Source organism: Betta splendens, chromosome 22, assembly GCF_900634795.4.
Source record: "Betta splendens chromosome 22, fBetSpl5.4, whole genome shotgun sequence".
NCBI classification, from domain to species: Eukaryota; Metazoa; Chordata; class Actinopteri; order Anabantiformes; family Osphronemidae; genus Betta; species Betta splendens.
In genome coordinates, this window is record NC_040900.2 from 935,104 (window position 1) to 951,908 (window position 16,805).

Consider the following 16,805-nt stretch of genomic DNA (forward strand, 5'->3'; position numbering starts at 1 on the left):
CTCAGCCTGATGACGAGCAACAGTCTGAGTCGCTCTAGATAAAAATACACACACATCAATAAAAGATGCCGCAGCATCTGCACTGACGCCTGTTTGTGAATGAATCACTGAACGCGAGGCCTCGGTCTGTGGAACCATCACAAACACACGACACAGTCCAGCAGCTGATCTGAGTTACATAAATGAAGACGGCCGTTGCATAAGTTCACTGCTCTGCCTTCATCCAGCTCAGAGGCATCCGTACAGGTTTGCAGAGGATGCTGGGAAGCGCAGGAGGCTACCTTGAGCTGCACCAGGTGGACGTCCACGTGCCGGTTGCCTCCGTCTTGGCCCACGGAGTGAGTGAGCTGCGTGACCCTGTCGCTGGTCGCTCGGAGCCACTTCTCAATCTCTGGGAGGTGGAGGACGACCTTCCAGTCGGCCCCGGCGTGGAGCGGTGGAGGCTTCTCCGACCTGGAACAGCACACAGGTAAGTCAGCGCTGGGCCCAGGTTGATGGCCTGACCTGACTGGGCCTGGGGCTCCCCCTGCTGGACGAGCAGTGAACTGCACGTGTGCAGGCACAGCTCAGAACCTGTACCTGCAGTGAATCCCTGCCCCCTCAGGTACAGGTACAGAGGGTTAGTATCACTGCAGATACTGCAGGTCAGGTTTACAGGCTGGAATTATTGCTGCTGCTCAGGAAGTAAACAAGTAACTAATAAACAGTCACACATTCATTCTGAGATGATGAGACGTAGATTTAACTACATGACTCCATGTAAGAACCTGTGATCGTGTCTGTTTCAACTGCAGATCGATGGTCAACTATACCAGCAGCCATTCTGACACTTTGAATCAAAGCTGACTGACTTTACCTCCTGGATGATTCCTGGTGAGGGCCCCGGCTGGGTCCAGGGCCCGATGAGGAGCCTCCATCCGGAGCCTGAAGCTCAGCAGACAGAGAGGCGCAGGTGTCAGGGTCCAGGACCGGACTGACCGGGGTGATGGAGGTGATCATTGGGGACAGTGGCTCAGGGGCCACAGGTGAGAGAGCTACGACACTCATGGTGTGAGACAGAGGTGCAGGATTCCTAACGGACGTGGGCAATCAGAGTAAACTGGGGAGAGAGAGAGAGAGAGAGACATTAGAAACAAGGAGAGAGGAGGACTAAAGGAGAGAAAGGAAGGAAGGAATAACAGCCCTGCCACCAGAACCAGGAGTCAGGTCCAGCTCGCTGCTGAAGGTTCAGGGTGTAGACGTGACGGAGCAGCAGCTCTGACAAGCAGCTGTGTCTCATTCCATGAGGAGGAATCATGCAGGTTTTCATGAGCAGCACATGTTAAAATGGCAGCCAAGATGGCCGACGGCGCTTGGCCACACAACGTCCTCACACCTGTAACGGATGGGGTCGTTACTGTAACTTGTACCCGACCTCATGTTACTGAAGCATCTGTGAAACCAAAGCTGGAGATCAGTGGGAGCTACTGTAAAGCAGGAGGTTGAACAAATAAATATGAGCCAGAGATTTATATAAAGTAGGGAAGCTAACGAGCCACTTCCTAAATGAAATGACTGTTTCCAGAGCCCGTCCTCTGCTCCAGCATGAGATAATATCAGTCCATAAATGGACACAGAACAGAACTAACACACACTGTACAACGTTAGCAGCAACCTCCACATCTGCAGGCGCCACAACCAGAGAACTTATGTTATATAAGACTTAGTGCCTTTGGGGAAACGAACCCATATAAACTCTGTTTCTCTGTGCTGAGTCACTGCTGCTCAGACTCGTCATCAGTGATATTAACTCTGATCCCGTCTGGACCTTCACTGCTGCCTGTGGATCTGAAACGTGTCCAAATGATCATTGTGTTTCCTGCAGCTCCTCATCGTGTCTAAATGCTTCATGATGAGGTCACTTCCTGTTTGTGAGACGTGTCAGCGTCACTAAGAATAGCTATGACATCACCACCATGAGCTCATGGTCGCCCAGAAGGACCCGTGGCAGCAGACCGCTCTGCACATCCTGCCACGTGATCCGGACCTGATTAGATGAGCTGCAGTCTTGGGAAGTAAGCAGCGCTTCAACACGCCGCGCTGCTCTACTTGCTGTTAGTCATCGGCCGTTCCTCTGTCTCTACAGAACTCACTGTGTGGCTGGAGTCTGACAGGAGGAACCTGGACTACGTCCTAGGAAGACTCAGTGGAACAGCCTGATGCAGCCAGCAGTGTGACCGCTCAGCTGTTTGTAGCCCGAACGCCTGAACACCGATGACCTACATTGTGTCCACATCAGAACCACACCCACCGACGGTCCACCCAAACGCTGCTACTGCCATGCAGCTCAAACAGGTCGCCGTCATGGAGACAGACGGGTCCCAGGGGTCGACCACCGTACACCGGCATGAATAATAGATCACAGGGAGGAAGTCACTGCCGTCACCAAACAAGTCAGTCAGCAAAAGTAGGAAGAACGTAGTCTCACTGAGCTCTAAAGCAGACAAAGGGAGTCAGCATGCGTTTGTGTTAGTGTTCACAACAACCAGGCAAACCATCTGCAACCTGGAACCTCTGGACCCTTCAGAACCGCAGCTGTCTGTGTCTGAGGCTGTTCCCACAGGGCCGGGACCGGGCTTTAGAGGCGGTGGCCATGGGTAATATTACAGCCGGCCTTCCCGTACAGAGGACGGACGCGTGATCTGAGGTCAAAGCAGAGGACGGACACATTATCTGAGGTCAAAGCAAAGGACGGACGCGTGATCTGAGGTCAAAGCAAAGGACGGACGCGTTATCTGAGGTCAAAGCAGAGGACGGACACGTTATCTGAGGTCAAAGCAAAGGACGGACGCGTGATCTGAGGTCAAAGCAAAGGACGGACGCGTTATCTGAGGTCAAAGCAGAGGACGGACACGTTATCTGAGGTCAAAGCAGAGGACGGACGCGTTATCTGAGGTCAAAGCAAAGGACGGACGCGTGATCTGAGGTCAAAGCAAAGGACAGACGCGTGATCTGAGGTCAAAGCAAAGGACGGACGCGTTATCTGAGGTCAAAGCAAAGGACGGACGCGTGATCTGAGGTCAAAGCAAAGGACGGACGCGTGATCTGAGGTCAAAGCAAAGGACGGACGCGTGATCTGAGGTCAAAGCAAAGGACGGACGCGTGATCTGAGGTCAAAGCAAAGGACGGACACATTATCTGAGGTCAAAGCAAAAGAAGGACGCGTTATCTGAGGTCAAAGCAGAGGACGGACGCGTTATCTGAGGTCAAAGCAGAGGACGGACACATTATCTGAGGTCAAAGCAAAGGACGGACGCGTTCAGGCTGAAACGTGTGAAGCTTAGATCCACCATCAGCAGCAACTTGATGGGTTCCAAACGTGGAAACAGAATGTGGAGATCAAAAAAACCCGCCATAATTCAACATGACACATGAAGCTAGTGACTTATGGACCTCAACAGACAGACTGGCTTCACCACCCTTCCACCCTTTGGAAAGAGTCCTGTTGAGCTTTTTCCCATCTGAGACGTTGAACCATCTCTCTGCTAAGTCACAAACTCACGTGGAGCCGGACGCCCCATTTTCCTGCCGTAGATCCTCCTCCTGTTTGTAGCAAACGTAGCACGAGGAAGGGAGACACACACACTGGGTCAGCGCCGCAGATAAAAGCTGCTCAGAAGCAGCAGTGATGAAACAACCAGCGCTCCTCAGAAGCACGGAGCTTTGATCGCGATTCTGTCTCCTACTTGTGTCGTGATCAAAGATCAGTGACGCCTGGGAGGGTTTTCTCCAAGCCTGTAACTAAACAATGCCACGGTGGAGAAGTAAACAACTGACTGAGGCAACACCAGACTTTGACTGGAAGTCAGAGGATCGACAGGAACCAGACCCCTGAAAAGTTGACAGTTCTGATGAAACCCAGAACGAGCTGAAACTCAGGAAAGTTTCAGGAAAGAAGAAGAGAAGAAGCAGAACAGGTGAAGGATCAGTCCTCAAATCAACATGCCTCCATGAAGCCAAAGCTTAATCATAATGAGCCTGGTTCAACCGGCCGACAACCAGAACCAGACAAACACAACAACACGAGGTCCAGCCACAGCTCAGCCAGGACCAGAACCTGGTCTAGAACACGCCTGGTGCTGGTGAGTGTTGGGGCGTGGCCATGTGAGGAAGGGTCTGTCACTGGAGCTCAGGAGCCCAGCTGTCAATCAAATTAAGGCCTCGTGTGGCGTTTCACCTTCCACCTCCTCCTGGACACACCCACACATACGTAGCAGGAAAGTTCAATACGACACAATGATGCCCGCTTTCTGTCTGTTCTGACTCACTGCAGGCGCCAACAGGGGCTTTTATGCTGTTCTAGAGAGAAACGAGTCAGTAAAGCTCATCAGTCATATGAAGGTGAAACGCTGTCTCTTTGGACCCTCCACACTCTCTGGACCATGAATGACTGAGTGGAAGCTGTTGTAGGAGTGAGGACTGCGCCTCATCCTAGAACAGGCTCAGAGGCTTTTGTTTAGAGTTCAAAAGGCTAAAGTTTGAAGCAGATCACGCTGACGTCAGGTCAGAATGGGAGATCAGGCCCTCGAGCTGGAGCCGGGCGGCAGACGGCCTCTCTCTGTATGCAGCAGGCAGCGGCTGCTCTGCAGAGCAGGCCTCCATAACAAAAGCTGAGCGGGACTCATCTCTGCTCGTTTCTCCCTCCTGATCTCCCTCCATCCTTCCTGGAGCGCTGGCGTCCGACCGCTCGCTCATTAAATCAGCATTCCACCAAGGATTAGGTTTAACACACACACACACACACACACACACATAAGCAAGAGTGGAGCTGTACATACCACATCTCCTCTTCTGCCCATTCAGTCCACGTCGTTCCCTTCCTTTCCTCTGTTGGACGTTGGAGGATGGAGGCAGGCAGAAGTCAGGGAGGTGCCTTTGTTGTTGTGGCAGCACCACTGCAGAGAGGGAGACAGAGATGGGGCTAACAGAGAAGCTAAAGCTAAACTAGCCACCAGCTCTCAGTATGGGACGGTGGGATGGGCGGATGGGAGGGATGATGATGATGCGGCACCTTTCAGTATGGAAACAGAGGGAGCTAGAAAGAGAGAGAGAGAGAGAGAGAGAGAGGGGTGCCCAGTTGCCTTGGAAACTGAGACCAAGTGATGGAGAGGGTGGAGCAGAGCTCTGATTGGACGGCTGGGTGTGGTGCTCCCCAGCTCAGGGAGGAGGCGGTGGATGACAAAGCAGAGGCTGCATGTGAGGAGCAGCTGCTTTCTGTTTCCGGGCCTGCGGATCAGACAGTGAAGGCATCGCCACCCCCAAGTGGACGTTCATGGACCTGCAGAGGAAGAAATGAAGTGAGAAAAGTGAGAGAGTGAAACTGAGCAAAGCTGCTGTTTATATTTCAGGGCGCATGCACATTCAGTAAACACAGAAGAATGACGGTGTCTTACAGACACATGAGGGGATGATGCTCACATAAACAGTAGCAGCATCATTGGCTGGAAGCATCTGTCTCTAGGTCTCCTTCCATCAAACAGGCTACACTTAGCTTGGAGTGATAAATAAAACTGAATGAAAAAACAAGCTATTGGATATGAGTTGATATTAATAAAGAAATTATGGTCCCAGCGTTGTGATTTGGGGCGTGGTTTACGATGGTGGGCGTGGCTCGATTGCGCCTGCAACAGTCCACTAGAACACTATTGGATCCTCTTGGAAAATGCGACATTTTGAGGAACTTCCGTTTTATAAGCGGACTTCCGGTTGTAGAGGAACCGCCCTGGTGTCTGCAGACAGGTCCTCGTGCGACGTTCAGGCACGTTATTTGTTTAGTTTTTCGTTTTCCACACTGCTCCGAGTGTCACACGAACAGATCTGTCACACGTATAAAACATCTGGTCTTGTATCATTTCAGTCTATTTATTTCGCTAAAAGCAGAGCTGTGACGTCACGGGGGAATCTGTCGCAGTGTTGCGTCTCCGCGTGCCGTTAATCCTGCTGCAGAGCTGCTTTTATCCACCCGCCGTGATCTTATCACAGGTTTGAGTCACGCGCTTTTTAAAAACTGAGCCGCTGCTCGAGTTCTCCGTGAATTAACGTTTTCATTTTCACCCTCTTCCCTTCTTCACTCAGTTGGTTCCGTCCACATCGCCACGGAATCAACCGCACGTGTTGGCAGTGTTGACTGGACGAGATTGAACCGCTGTCAGCGCGTTTACCGGCCCAGAACCAGAACCAGAACTGTCCGCCGCGCTGAGTTCTGCACGGACCGGCAGCAGTGAGACGGTGGAGGCGACGCTCACGAAGCAGCTGGCGTAGAGCGGTCCGCCGGCGTGGGTCGGTACCGGACTGGAGGTAGGCAGTCAGCTCAGCGGGACACAACGTGACACTCAGCTGCTCGTTGCTGCTGAGGTCCACGACGCCGGCCGGTAGCGGTCCGCTGGCGTCGACCGGTTCGACCGGTTCGACCGGCCCAGACCCTCGACAGCTGAGAGGCGAGTCGGTTCGTGGTTCGCGGTGCCTCCCCGTGAGGTAGACGCCGAGCAGTGCCACGTCGCTAGCTTTCAGCTAAGCCGGTTCTGCTCAGTCACTGTGGACGCAGCGGAACACGTCCAGGTTCTGTAACGGTCTGAAGTTTAAGAGTTGCGTCATGTGTGTTTAAGGCCCCACCCATTTTTATTATTATTATTATTATTATTAATAGTAGTAGTAGTACGCTGTAAACCTGTAACAGTAACAACACTCATAAAAGATGACGGGTCAAAGCGTTCTGAGCTTTATCATTCAGCATCTTATCACAGAACCAGACACGACCCGACTCATCTCACTGTTTAATTGCAGCAGAGGAGGAATGGACCGGGTCTGAGCTGGAATTATTTTAGTTCCTGAGTAGTTGAACAACCCAAAACTGCTACTACTATATTTTTCACAACCAGCATCAGAATATTTGAGGACGGGATCCTGGACTGTGTCCCCGGTGCCTCTGGTGCTGATGGTCCAGATCTTTGCTCGTTCCTGACAGGAGCGTTTCTCATCTAAACTGGGCTGAGACCCGCTGCCTGGCGCCATGAGCTCCAAAGTGTGCAGGAACTGCGGCAGCGCGGACATCGATGTGGACCAGGCCCGCGGCGACGCCGTCTGCATGGGCTGCGGTTCCGTCCTGGAGGACAACATCATCGTGTCCGAGGTGGAGTTCGTGGAGACGGGGGGTGGAGGCTCTTCAGCGGTGGGTCAGTTCGTCTCTGCAGAAGGTGAGTGATGAACCGGGTCGTGGCTCTAAGAACGTCCCTGCAGCATCACTGATCGTTTGGACGTGAACAAACTCCACATATACAAACTGTATCAGCTTTGGTCAGAAGCGCCAAAGTCAAGAACCGGACGGGACCAGAATGTCGATGATAGATGTGCCTGTTTCCTGGAGCCTTGGTTTTGTCTGTTGTGGGTGATTCTGGTGAATCCACACTCTGGCCCGGTTCTGGGAGCGGATCTGTGTTGGACCTCAGCTTCTCATAAGCTCAACACTTACCTTCACGTTCTCTGACTTTCAGGCTGAGTCTGCAAAGGTGCAGTTTTCCTGGTGTGTGTCACGACCGTCCAATAGAGGGCGCTGTTCACCAAGATACACGAAAATACAATCGGTCTCAGATTACAAAAAATAATGGACTTAAATGACGCACAAACCAGATTTAGTGGATAAATAGAAGGAAAAGTATATTAAAATAAACAACTGAACAGTAAAGACTGATTTTAAAACTGCTTTTAACTATGCTGAAAACTAAATGGCAGTGACTCGGGCACATGGTTCTGGTTCCCTGTGGCGGACTGGACCAGGACCCGACCCGCTGAAGAGAAGAGCGTGTTTTAGGCCGTTCCCCCCAGTAGTCACTGTGACGTCCAAACTCTGTGTCCTCAGATGGAGCCAGACAACCGTCCTTTGGAGACGCGCACCTCGCCGGCATGGGCTCCGAGTCCAGAGCTCAGACCCTGAGCAAAGGTGAGTGACCAGCAGATGGCGCCGCTGGCTGGCTGCAGCCTGACGAGTCAGAAACGTTGGGCTCAGTTTACTGATTTACTCTGCATTGGTTTCACACTGTGCCAGGACTTTTTTCTCCTGTTGTCTGGGTACAGAGAACGTATGAGGAAACAAGTGCTCTAGAAAAGACAGGAAAAAACAGAATTGGCAGTTTGCCAGAGCTCAGATGAGATGTGAGCAGCTGGTTGCCGTGGCGACAGCTGGCCGCTCAGCTGATGGTCTTCCTGCGCTTCAAGTGGCAGAGCTGTCAGACTGTAGAGGGGGTTTATGTCCCACGCTTTGTACTGCACCTGAACGCCTCCTGTGCCGGAGCTGCTGCTTCACCTGTGTAGGTGTGGCGTCATGGAGGTGTTTGAGGGAACACGTCCTTATTTCAAGCCTTTGGCCGTTGAGCTCTTTGTATGTGCTGTAACTCTTCTCCGCAGCGTGTGGAACATGAGACGTTCGTGTGAACCCTCACGCTCCTGTTGTTGTGTCCCCAGCGAGGCAGCACATCAACACCCTGGGTCACCAGCTGCAGATGAGCCAGCGCTGCCTGGACACGGCCCTCAACTTCTACAAGATGGCGCTGGCCCGGCGCCTGACCAGCGGGCGCCGCTCGGCCCACGTCATCGCCGCCTGCATCTACATGGTGTGTCGCACAGAGGGAACGCCGCGTATCCTTCAGTGGAGGTTCTGTTGCGTCCTGCTGCGTGTGGGGACGCACACGGTGAACCCGCGTTTCTGTCCAGTGAAGCATCGTGGGGGTTCCTGCCGTGTCTGAGGCAGCAGAGCCGCCGCTCGGTGTCGGGTCGCCTCTGAGCAGGCGGTGCCGGAGGTGAGCTGGGACAATGGGCCTCATCCTTGTCTGAGTGCTGTTCTGCAGGATGGTGGCGTTACGTAAACCGGTAAAAATAGCTGATTCTCCACAGCAGCCCAACGCTGAGACGCATGTTCTGATCCACGTTCCCTCTCCTGGATGTGAGTGAACAGTCGCACTAACGCTGCAGCCTGCTTCATGACCGACCCCTGGACTCAGGACTCGGTCATGAAGCATCTCTGTGTTTAGTTTCGTCTCTGATCCCGAAGGCGACTCGTTGGATTTTACTAATAATATAAATAATAATATATAATATATAAACACGTGAAGCGTTTTCTGCTTGAACTCATAGCAGAAGCAGTCTGAGTGCTGAACTCAGACATAGAGCCTGGATCATGGTTGTTTGAGCCCCAGAGGAAGGGTTTGGTCTTTTTCCTCGTGCAGCACGTGTATCGAGGGAGCGGCTGCCTTTATTTTCCTGATTAAGGGAGTCTCTTGTAACCTCCAGACGGCGAGTGCTGGGATTATCTTTTCCATTTCATCGCTGCTGTTGTTAATTCCATTGTGAGGCCTTTTCAGAGGAGCCCTGCTAATCCTCGCTGGCAGCCTGGAGACAGGTGCACCTGTCGCCACGGAGACCGCCGTCCCAGAGGGTGGCCGGTATATTTAGACGGCGGTGTGGGCAGAGGCCAGGGTCAGCGCCTCATTACATTAACTGACACAGCTGCTTCATTTAGCTGCAGCCGGCACGTCACGAAACACGCTGAAAGTGAGCTGCAAAGCGAGGAAAGGACAAGGCGGTGGATGAGAGCAGATGGATCCTCGGCACCAGCTCCCACTCCGGCTCAGGGTGTGACAGCCTGGCCTGAAGCGGCCTCACACCGCTGCACACATTACACATGGTGATGCTGACGGGTAGAAGGTGGTTCTGATGTCTTTGAGGCCTTAACCTGTTCTGATCAGACATGCTGCTGGACCTGAGCGACCTCCTGCAGGTGAGATTGAAACAGGCCTGTGCTCAGGTCTTTTTAAATGAACAGCGACACCCACACACCTGCGCGGTGGACGTGTGGCTGCTTCACCTACAGATGGAACCGGGTCGAGTGTGGACTTTGTAACGGCAGCTGTCCCGACCACGGGCCTCCTCCCCCGTCGCTGCATGTGGAGGCTGGGAGGGGTCCGGGCTTATGAACAGCTTAATGGACCCACACCCAGAACATTTGGTCTGCTGTGCGTTGTTTGGATGTTTGTGGAGTATAAAAAGATGCTGATCAGTCCTGGTCAAATGCTACATAATCGGGAGGAAGCACTGGATGTTTGGCCTGAAGCGGCTGCGGTGGATTCCACAGAACTCTGAGAGTCAGAATGAATGTTCAGACCCGTTTCAGGGCTCCACAGAATCGAACAGCTGCTGTATTGATGACTGGAGTCGTCAGGAATCCGTGAGCTGAAAGTTCCCCCTTCTCCCACCAGCACCTGTCGGGTCTCGGTCCTGAATGATGACGTTCCCTTGACCCGTCGACCCACAAAGTCTGCTCCAGCTCCAAGCTGCCCAGTTAGTTATGAACCGAACCAGTGGGATTCTGCAGATTCCTTCTAGTCTGGTTAAACGCAGCTCTACCCCAGCGCGTTCCTCCATCGCGTTCAGAGGAGCAGGAGCAGCACATCTGGTGCTTTGTGCAGCACTGAATGCTTTTAAAAGCGTCACAAGCTACAGTCAGAAGCTTCTGATGTGAAAATGTGAAGCTGGCTGCGTTCTTGGCAACAAACTAAAATGCCTCCGTTGAAAATAGTGAAGCTGTGGATTCCTGGTTTCCTTCAGACAAAGTGGACCCATCGACATCTCGGCCTGAATAACTCCAAACCAACCACACTTCCCGTATTTTTGTGAACTCCTTGCAGGAATCCACATCCCAGAATAGCAGGGGAGCATCTGTGTCCCTGCCCAGCTCCGGAGCGGCCGAGAGCGAGAGTGCGTCCGTCTGCTCCTACAGCCCCGGAGGTCTGGAGTCGGTCTGAAGGAATGACGGGGACGTGACCCGGGTTCACGACCCCATCCTGAAGCATTCGCTGCCTTCTGCTTCACATTTCAGGCCCTCAGCAACTTAATGCTGAGCTTTATTGCTGTTAGTTGGTGAAGATGATGATGGATGTGCAGCCTGCTGCCTTTTGTTATTCAGCGCTATTCTTCATGGGCCTTTGTGTTGTTGCTCAGCCTTCTGGACGTGTGGAGGCTGAATTACAATGAAACATCTGTTGTGGAGGAGCCTCGGTGAGGTCACACCCTCCTTCACGTCAGTAGATCCTGGGTCCTGGATTCACCTCCTTTAGTTTCACAGGCGCCACAGAACCAATGGCCGACACGTTCTGTCAAACCTGCACTGAAATGTTCAGCAACTTCAGGTTTATTATGCAACCAGCTCATCTAACCTGGTTGCATTCAGCGGGTTGGTTCAGCCTGGTGTCGCATCCAACGGTCCCCTCGTCACAGACTGAACCTGCAGCACAGGGGCCTTTGTGATAGACACTCGCTCTAACGTTGTCTCTCTCCACAGGTGAACGTCTATGTGTTGGGCAAAACCTTCCTGGTCCTGGCCAGAGAACTGTGCATCAACGCCCCGGCTATAGGTACCAGCACCACACTTGTTTTACACCAGACACACAGAGGAAAAGACGATCCATCACAGCGTCTCAGACTAAAAATGCTTTAAACACACTCGGTCTGAGCAGGACATTAACGCTCATCCAAGCACTGAGCTACTGGTTTAATATGTGGATGAGACGTGACCAGCGGGTTTTTAGTCTGTTGTTGTGTTGATCTCTGTCCGACAAACCTGTGAATCCTTGAATGAAATCAGGGCGTAGTTCTGTGGGCGGCACCCAGGGGGCGCTGCTGCCCCTCCAATCCCCAACCCCAAGCAGACGGCACAATGATCACATGTGGCTTCAGTCACGTTATAACCTTTATGTTTCATCCTGGTACACAACACGTCTGCGCTTTAACAGCATCAAGCTGTTAACGCTTGTGTTTTACAAAACTTTTTTGAGGCCTGAAGTGCAAAACAATCCTGTTTTTTTTTCTTTCTTGCATTTAGTAAAGTAACACTACATAAAGGCTGCTCCTCGTGTTCTGCAGCTGCTCGGACTCTGGTAACAACATTGCAATTACACAATTTGAAGCAATCCCTACTTGTTCCAGTTGAGCTTAGCTTGATTACATAACCACAAATGGCTGCATTAATTTTGTTCCTACGGCAGCTGCAGCCTTTTAAACACAGAGCAAATAACATTAACTCAGTATTTAAATAAAAAATAACATTAAATTAAATAAGATAAAACGGCTCCTTGGCCTTTAAAAGCGTCTCTCAGAGCTGAGCAGGCCATTCGTGTGTCTTTGATGCTACATTACGTTGAGGCTGAGGTGAGGACACGCGTCGCCAGGCTCATGCGTAGAACACCAGCTCTGGGATCTGTCCTCCCTGAACCCCGGTGCCGTTGGTGCTGTCGGACGAGCACTGGAACTGAAACGTCACCTTCCCACACTGCACCTCCGTCATGCCCTCCTGGCCAAAGTAGCTCAGCTCGTTCCCGTCCAGCACGGCGCTCACCGTGTAGAAGGCGTCCTGCTCCACCTGCACCGGATGCTCGAACCACACGGGAAACGTGCTGCTGGACCCGTCGGACACGAACTTTGTGAGGTTCTGCGCCAGGATCAGCCCTTGCCTCTTGAGTTCGATTTTCACGCTGTACTCGGCTTTGCCTCCGCTTGAGCCGTACAGTCCCAAACCAGCGATGAAGATCCTCTTGTCCACGGCGAACTGAATGCTGTCGCAGCGGCCGCGGTAGCGCCACTGGTTGCTGCGGTAGGCCGAGGACTGGAAGCGGTGGCAGCGCTGGGGCGCCAGGCCCTTCCTCGCCGCCAGAGGGAAGTCCAGCTTGGGCTTCTTGGCCGCCGTGTACCACAGGAAGACGTTGTGCGTCTCCTCCAGCGTCAGGATGTCGGACTGCGCCGCCCCATCGGCGAACTCCTCCAGGGTCATGGTGGGGATGCGCACCAGGAACAGCGCCGAGCCCAGCGCCTCCCTGCGGTTGCGGGTGGTGGGGCCCAGGCCTCGTCTCTTGCACTCGGCCGCGGCCCAGTTCATCACGGCCTCGAACACCACCACCTCCTTGGTGTTGAGCGTCTCCCGCCGTAGGATTATGTCCAGTGTTTGCAGGTCGATCTCGCAGAAGCCCTCGGAGCGCAGCGCCAGCTCGGCCTGCGCGTCGATCACCTCCCAGCAGCGCTGCGTGAGCTCCGGCTCCTCGAACAGGCGGCTCTGGGACAGCAGCACGCAGGCGTTCTTGGCCTCCAGGCTGGTTTCCAGGAAGGTGACGCAGGCTTTGGCCAGAGCAGGGACAATGTACTTCTTGGCTGCGTACAGGGTGGCCAGCACCGTGTCTGCCTCCAGGTCGATCTCATCGCTGTACATGTACCTGCGTGAGGGAGAAGAGCCCGTTACAGCGAGCTGCTGCATGACTTCACATCTCCTACGCTCACGCAGCAGCCTGGATGCTCCACTGAATCAGCTACAAAGGCAGTTATTTATACCGACTAGTCTGCGTGTATTCCAGGCTCCAGGATGAGGAGAAGGGGAAAATGATTCTAGCTGAACAATGAGTGCTGAGAAAAACCAGCAATTACAGGCCGTGCGGCTGCCACCGCTCTCTGGCGCTCCCAGCATTTTGGCATTCGCCTCTGCTAAGCTTTGGATGAGTAATAATATGCTTTGAAGTGACACTGACTGCGCTTGTCATCTCTCCGTCTGGCTGTGTGTGTGAGCGTGTGTGTGTGTGCGCGCGATGGTGAGGGCCTTACTTCAGCAGAATTAGAAAAGCAGCAGGTTCCACATCTGGGATATGGATCTCAGACTCCTCCTCTGCCAGATCGCCGTAAAACATGGCACAGAAGACGGAGCTTCCCACGGCCAGCACGTACTGAGGGGGAGAGGGGGGAGAGGGGGAGTTCACTCAAGTTTAACAAAGGAGAAGAGGAGTGCAGCAACATGGATCGTTTCCCTAAGCAGCTCAAGACAAGTGGCGCTAACAGGAGATGCAGCGGGACTCCTCCTGGGCGCTGGCTTTTACCTTGTGTGCTGGAACCCTCTGGGACCCCCCCAGGGGGCCGACCATGAAGTGCACGTCAGCCATCAGCTCATTGTTGAACATCAAGGCGTTCCTAAAGGCAGAGCAGGGTTTGTGAATAAGTATTGTGTAACACGGAGTCCTCCCACACGCACGCTTTGCCTAGAGACACTGGTTATTTTCACACATCTGCTGGGTTACAAATGCCCAGAGAAGCCTCAGAACCCATGAAAACCTCCATTTCCACCCCAGTGAGTGCAGCCAAAGTTGCTCCAGAGGAGCAGCGCTGTCCCAGAAGGGCCGGTTCGGCCGGTACCTCTCTCGCAGCGTGGGGTGGCTGCACTGCCAGCTGGGTGGGTCCACGTTGTTGTTGTTGATGTTCTGCTGGGAGGTCGGGGAGGTCGCCGCGCCGCCGCCGCCGCCGCCGCCGCTCGGGCTCACCGGCGCCTCCTTCGTCTTCTCCGCGTCCGCTACCGTGGTGCCGTTGGCCAGGTTGGTGTTGGCGTCGGCGGCGGGGTAGAGCTCCGCAGCCATCTTCTTCTTCTTCGCCTGCTTCTCCTTGTGCTGCTGCTTCTTCTTCGTCAGGAGAGTCAGGCTCTCATAGCAGACCGGCAGCCTGCCCGGGAGCCTGCCGACCTTCTTGGACTTCTTCAGCGTTTCTGGCAGTAGGAGCAGGTAGGTCAAGCACCTCATGATCCGGCCATGGTGGACCAGCCTGCAGTCCGCCGTTGGCATCGGCACAAGTAAACCGATCGTCTTCGCGTCGGTCTCCGGCGAACTCACTCGCGAGCGGGCTCGAAGCGAACTAAGTGTGTGGCGGTTCGCTCAGCGGAGGTGTTCTGTGCACAAACGAGCAGCTACGGCGCCGCTTCCGAGCGGAATCCAAGGCGGAGAGTGCGCGACAACATCGAACTGTCGGTGCCAGAACCCGTTTCCGAGTCCGAACCCCTCGGCTCAGTTCGCGGTCGGTCCGTTCATCCTCTCTGGACGGACGAAGGTCGCTCGGTTTCCCTTTTCAGCGAGAGCTTAATCCGGACAGTCACAAGAGGGTTTTCAGTCCGTTAAATCCAGAGATTCTGCTTCTTCCGAACCGGAACCAGCCCTGTCGTCCCGCTGCGGTCGCGCTCCTCCGAGCTAAAGATTCATTTGTGGGACTTTTTAACGTCCACTATATTTTTTTCTGCCGTTTTCCGTCGTGATCTCCTCCTCGGACGCGCAGGGTTCTCTAACAACCAATCGGATTCATGCTCCGCGCTGACGTCACGGAAGCCGACGTGCCTCCCTCCGCGGCTCCGCAGACTGCGTCACTGAACAAAACCCCGCCTCCTCCTCCGCCCCGAGAACTAGATGCCGGCGATTGATATTCTTTTATGTAAGATTTATACGAACAAACGGTAATTAAAGATGTGAAGATAAAATGCAGAGTTGGTAAAACTAAACTCAATAAGTCCAAACTATAGGATGTAAAATCTAAACTTTTACGAATGAGATTAAAATGTTACAAATATTTTATTCTTTCTACATTGAGTCCAATTTAGTTAGATTTATGTGCCTTGTGTTGCTGATGAGTCAGGTTGAAGCTAGTGTTTTTTTGCTGATCTCCTATAACACAGTTACTTTGATGCTTCAGACCTCGTGTTGATGTGTCGTCGGCGTCTCTTTGCCCAGACATCGACTGTTCTCGCCGCGCTTCCTGGTTTTTCCTCACTTATTCAACTCTTGACACACTGCACATAAATGTCAGTGTGAATGTTTTGCAGCTGGAAGCTCTGGACAGGATTTCTCCACTTATTCATTAAGCTCAGCATGAACTCGATGCCAAACTAACAGCAGCTGTGCAGAAAAATCGCCTCGACGGATGCGGAACCGTTGCGCAACTGAAACAAAAAGGTGTTTTTGACGTTTGCAATCCAGCTGCACACATCTGGTTTTACAGCTACTGCTCCAACACCTGGATTTGCTTCGTTTTAACATGCGGATTTCAGAGCAGCCTAATCCAGTGTTTCCCAGCACAGAGTCTGTTGACCCCCTGATTTTAGCCGTAGCGATGACGAAAGTCTAAATTAGAGCTGAAGCAGTTACTTCTTCTTGAACCTGTGCAGGTGACGGTGGTCACCTGGGTGAGTCTAAGGTTTCTACCCACTTCAGGTGCAATAGCTGAGAAGCCTTGGACCGAGCGTCGTAGTGATGTGCGCCTGTTATTTGACATCCTGTGAACGTTTGTCCACTGTACAGAATTATCATCAGGCACCTCCTGACGTTGAACTGGAAGAGAACTGCAGAGAAGGATCCATCAGAGTAAATGAAGCTCTGTGAGCGTCTTTAAACCGGCAGTAATAGGACGTAGCCCACAATGCACTGCAGCTCCTACACGCTTGAATGTTGAGAGACGGCTGCTGCTTCCCACCGACTGCACGGTAGCACTTTAATGTGATTCCTGCAGCCCCACATTTCACTGAGGAGCTGGTTCACAGCTCTTCTCTGGCAGTGGGTGAAATGCTTTTACTGAAAGCGTCTCCCTGATAAAACGCAGACCACAGAGCGACTCCTGGGCTGTTTGAGCGTCACAGATTGATTCTATTCCAGAGTAAAAGAGGATTTGAGGTGATTTTTTTTTTCCTTTCCCCTCAAACAACCTTGCTTCTTTTTTTCCTATGGAGATCTTGCCTGACCCAGCATTTACAGACACTCAGCGAGGGCCAGCTCTCCAAACGTATCATTACATGGTGCAGAGGGGGAAGGGATCGGCCTGGATCCTATTACCAGCTGGCTCTACCAGCTTTCCACTGAACTGCTCTTTAAACGCAGCCAGGGCATGAAACTCTGCGCTGCGTCTCCTGGGAGCTGTGGAAAAAGGACTCCTCCCAG

At 52.9% G+C, this 16,805-nt stretch overlaps 3 protein-coding genes across 6 annotated transcripts in view; 1 reads left to right on the forward strand and 2 right to left on the reverse strand.

Annotated features, from left to right (window-relative positions):
• Positions 1-4,958, reverse strand: part of akap6 (A kinase (PRKA) anchor protein 6) — an 87,082-nt gene extending 82,124 nt beyond the window's left edge. For both annotated transcript variants that reach the window (XM_029137952.3, XM_029137950.3), the window contains exons 1-3: positions 4,818-4,958; positions 857-1,099; positions 282-453 (exon numbers count right to left, since the gene is read on the reverse strand). In XM_029137952.3, coding sequence (XP_028993785.1) covers positions 282-453; positions 857-1,047 — 363 coding nt within the window. In that variant the 5' untranslated portion in view covers positions 1,048-1,099; positions 4,818-4,958. The remainder of the gene's footprint in view (positions 1-281; positions 454-856; positions 1,100-4,817) is intronic.
• A 958-nt stretch (positions 4,959-5,916) lies between these two features.
• Positions 5,917-16,805, forward strand: part of brf1a (BRF1 RNA polymerase III transcription initiation factor subunit a) — a 34,524-nt gene continuing 23,635 nt past the window's right edge. For 2 of the 3 annotated variants that reach the window (XM_029137957.3, XM_029137959.3), the window contains exons 1-7: positions 5,917-6,021; positions 6,115-6,336; positions 7,004-7,232; positions 7,895-7,975; positions 8,497-8,670; positions 9,777-9,808; positions 11,369-11,441. In XM_029137957.3, the coding sequence (XP_028993790.1) occupies positions 7,049-7,232; positions 7,895-7,975; positions 8,497-8,670; positions 9,777-9,808; positions 11,369-11,441 (544 nt within the window). In that variant the 5' untranslated portion in view covers positions 5,917-6,021; positions 6,115-6,336; positions 7,004-7,048. Of the gene's footprint in view, positions 6,022-6,114; positions 6,337-6,982; positions 7,233-7,894; positions 7,976-8,496; positions 8,671-9,776; positions 9,809-11,368; positions 11,442-16,805 lie in introns of all 3 variants that reach the window. The other variant, XM_029137958.3, reaches the window with a different exon arrangement.
• On the reverse strand, positions 11,759-15,159 carry LOC114847953 (BTB/POZ domain-containing protein 6-B-like). Its single transcript, XM_029137960.2, has 4 exons — positions 14,254-15,159; positions 13,941-14,031; positions 13,672-13,790; positions 11,759-13,289 (listed from the first exon to the last, which is right to left on the reverse strand). Exons 1-4 carry the CDS (start codon positions 14,670-14,672, stop codon positions 12,257-12,259), a joined length of 1,662 nt encoding a protein of 553 aa, XP_028993793.1. The 5' UTR covers positions 14,673-15,159; the 3' UTR covers positions 11,759-12,256.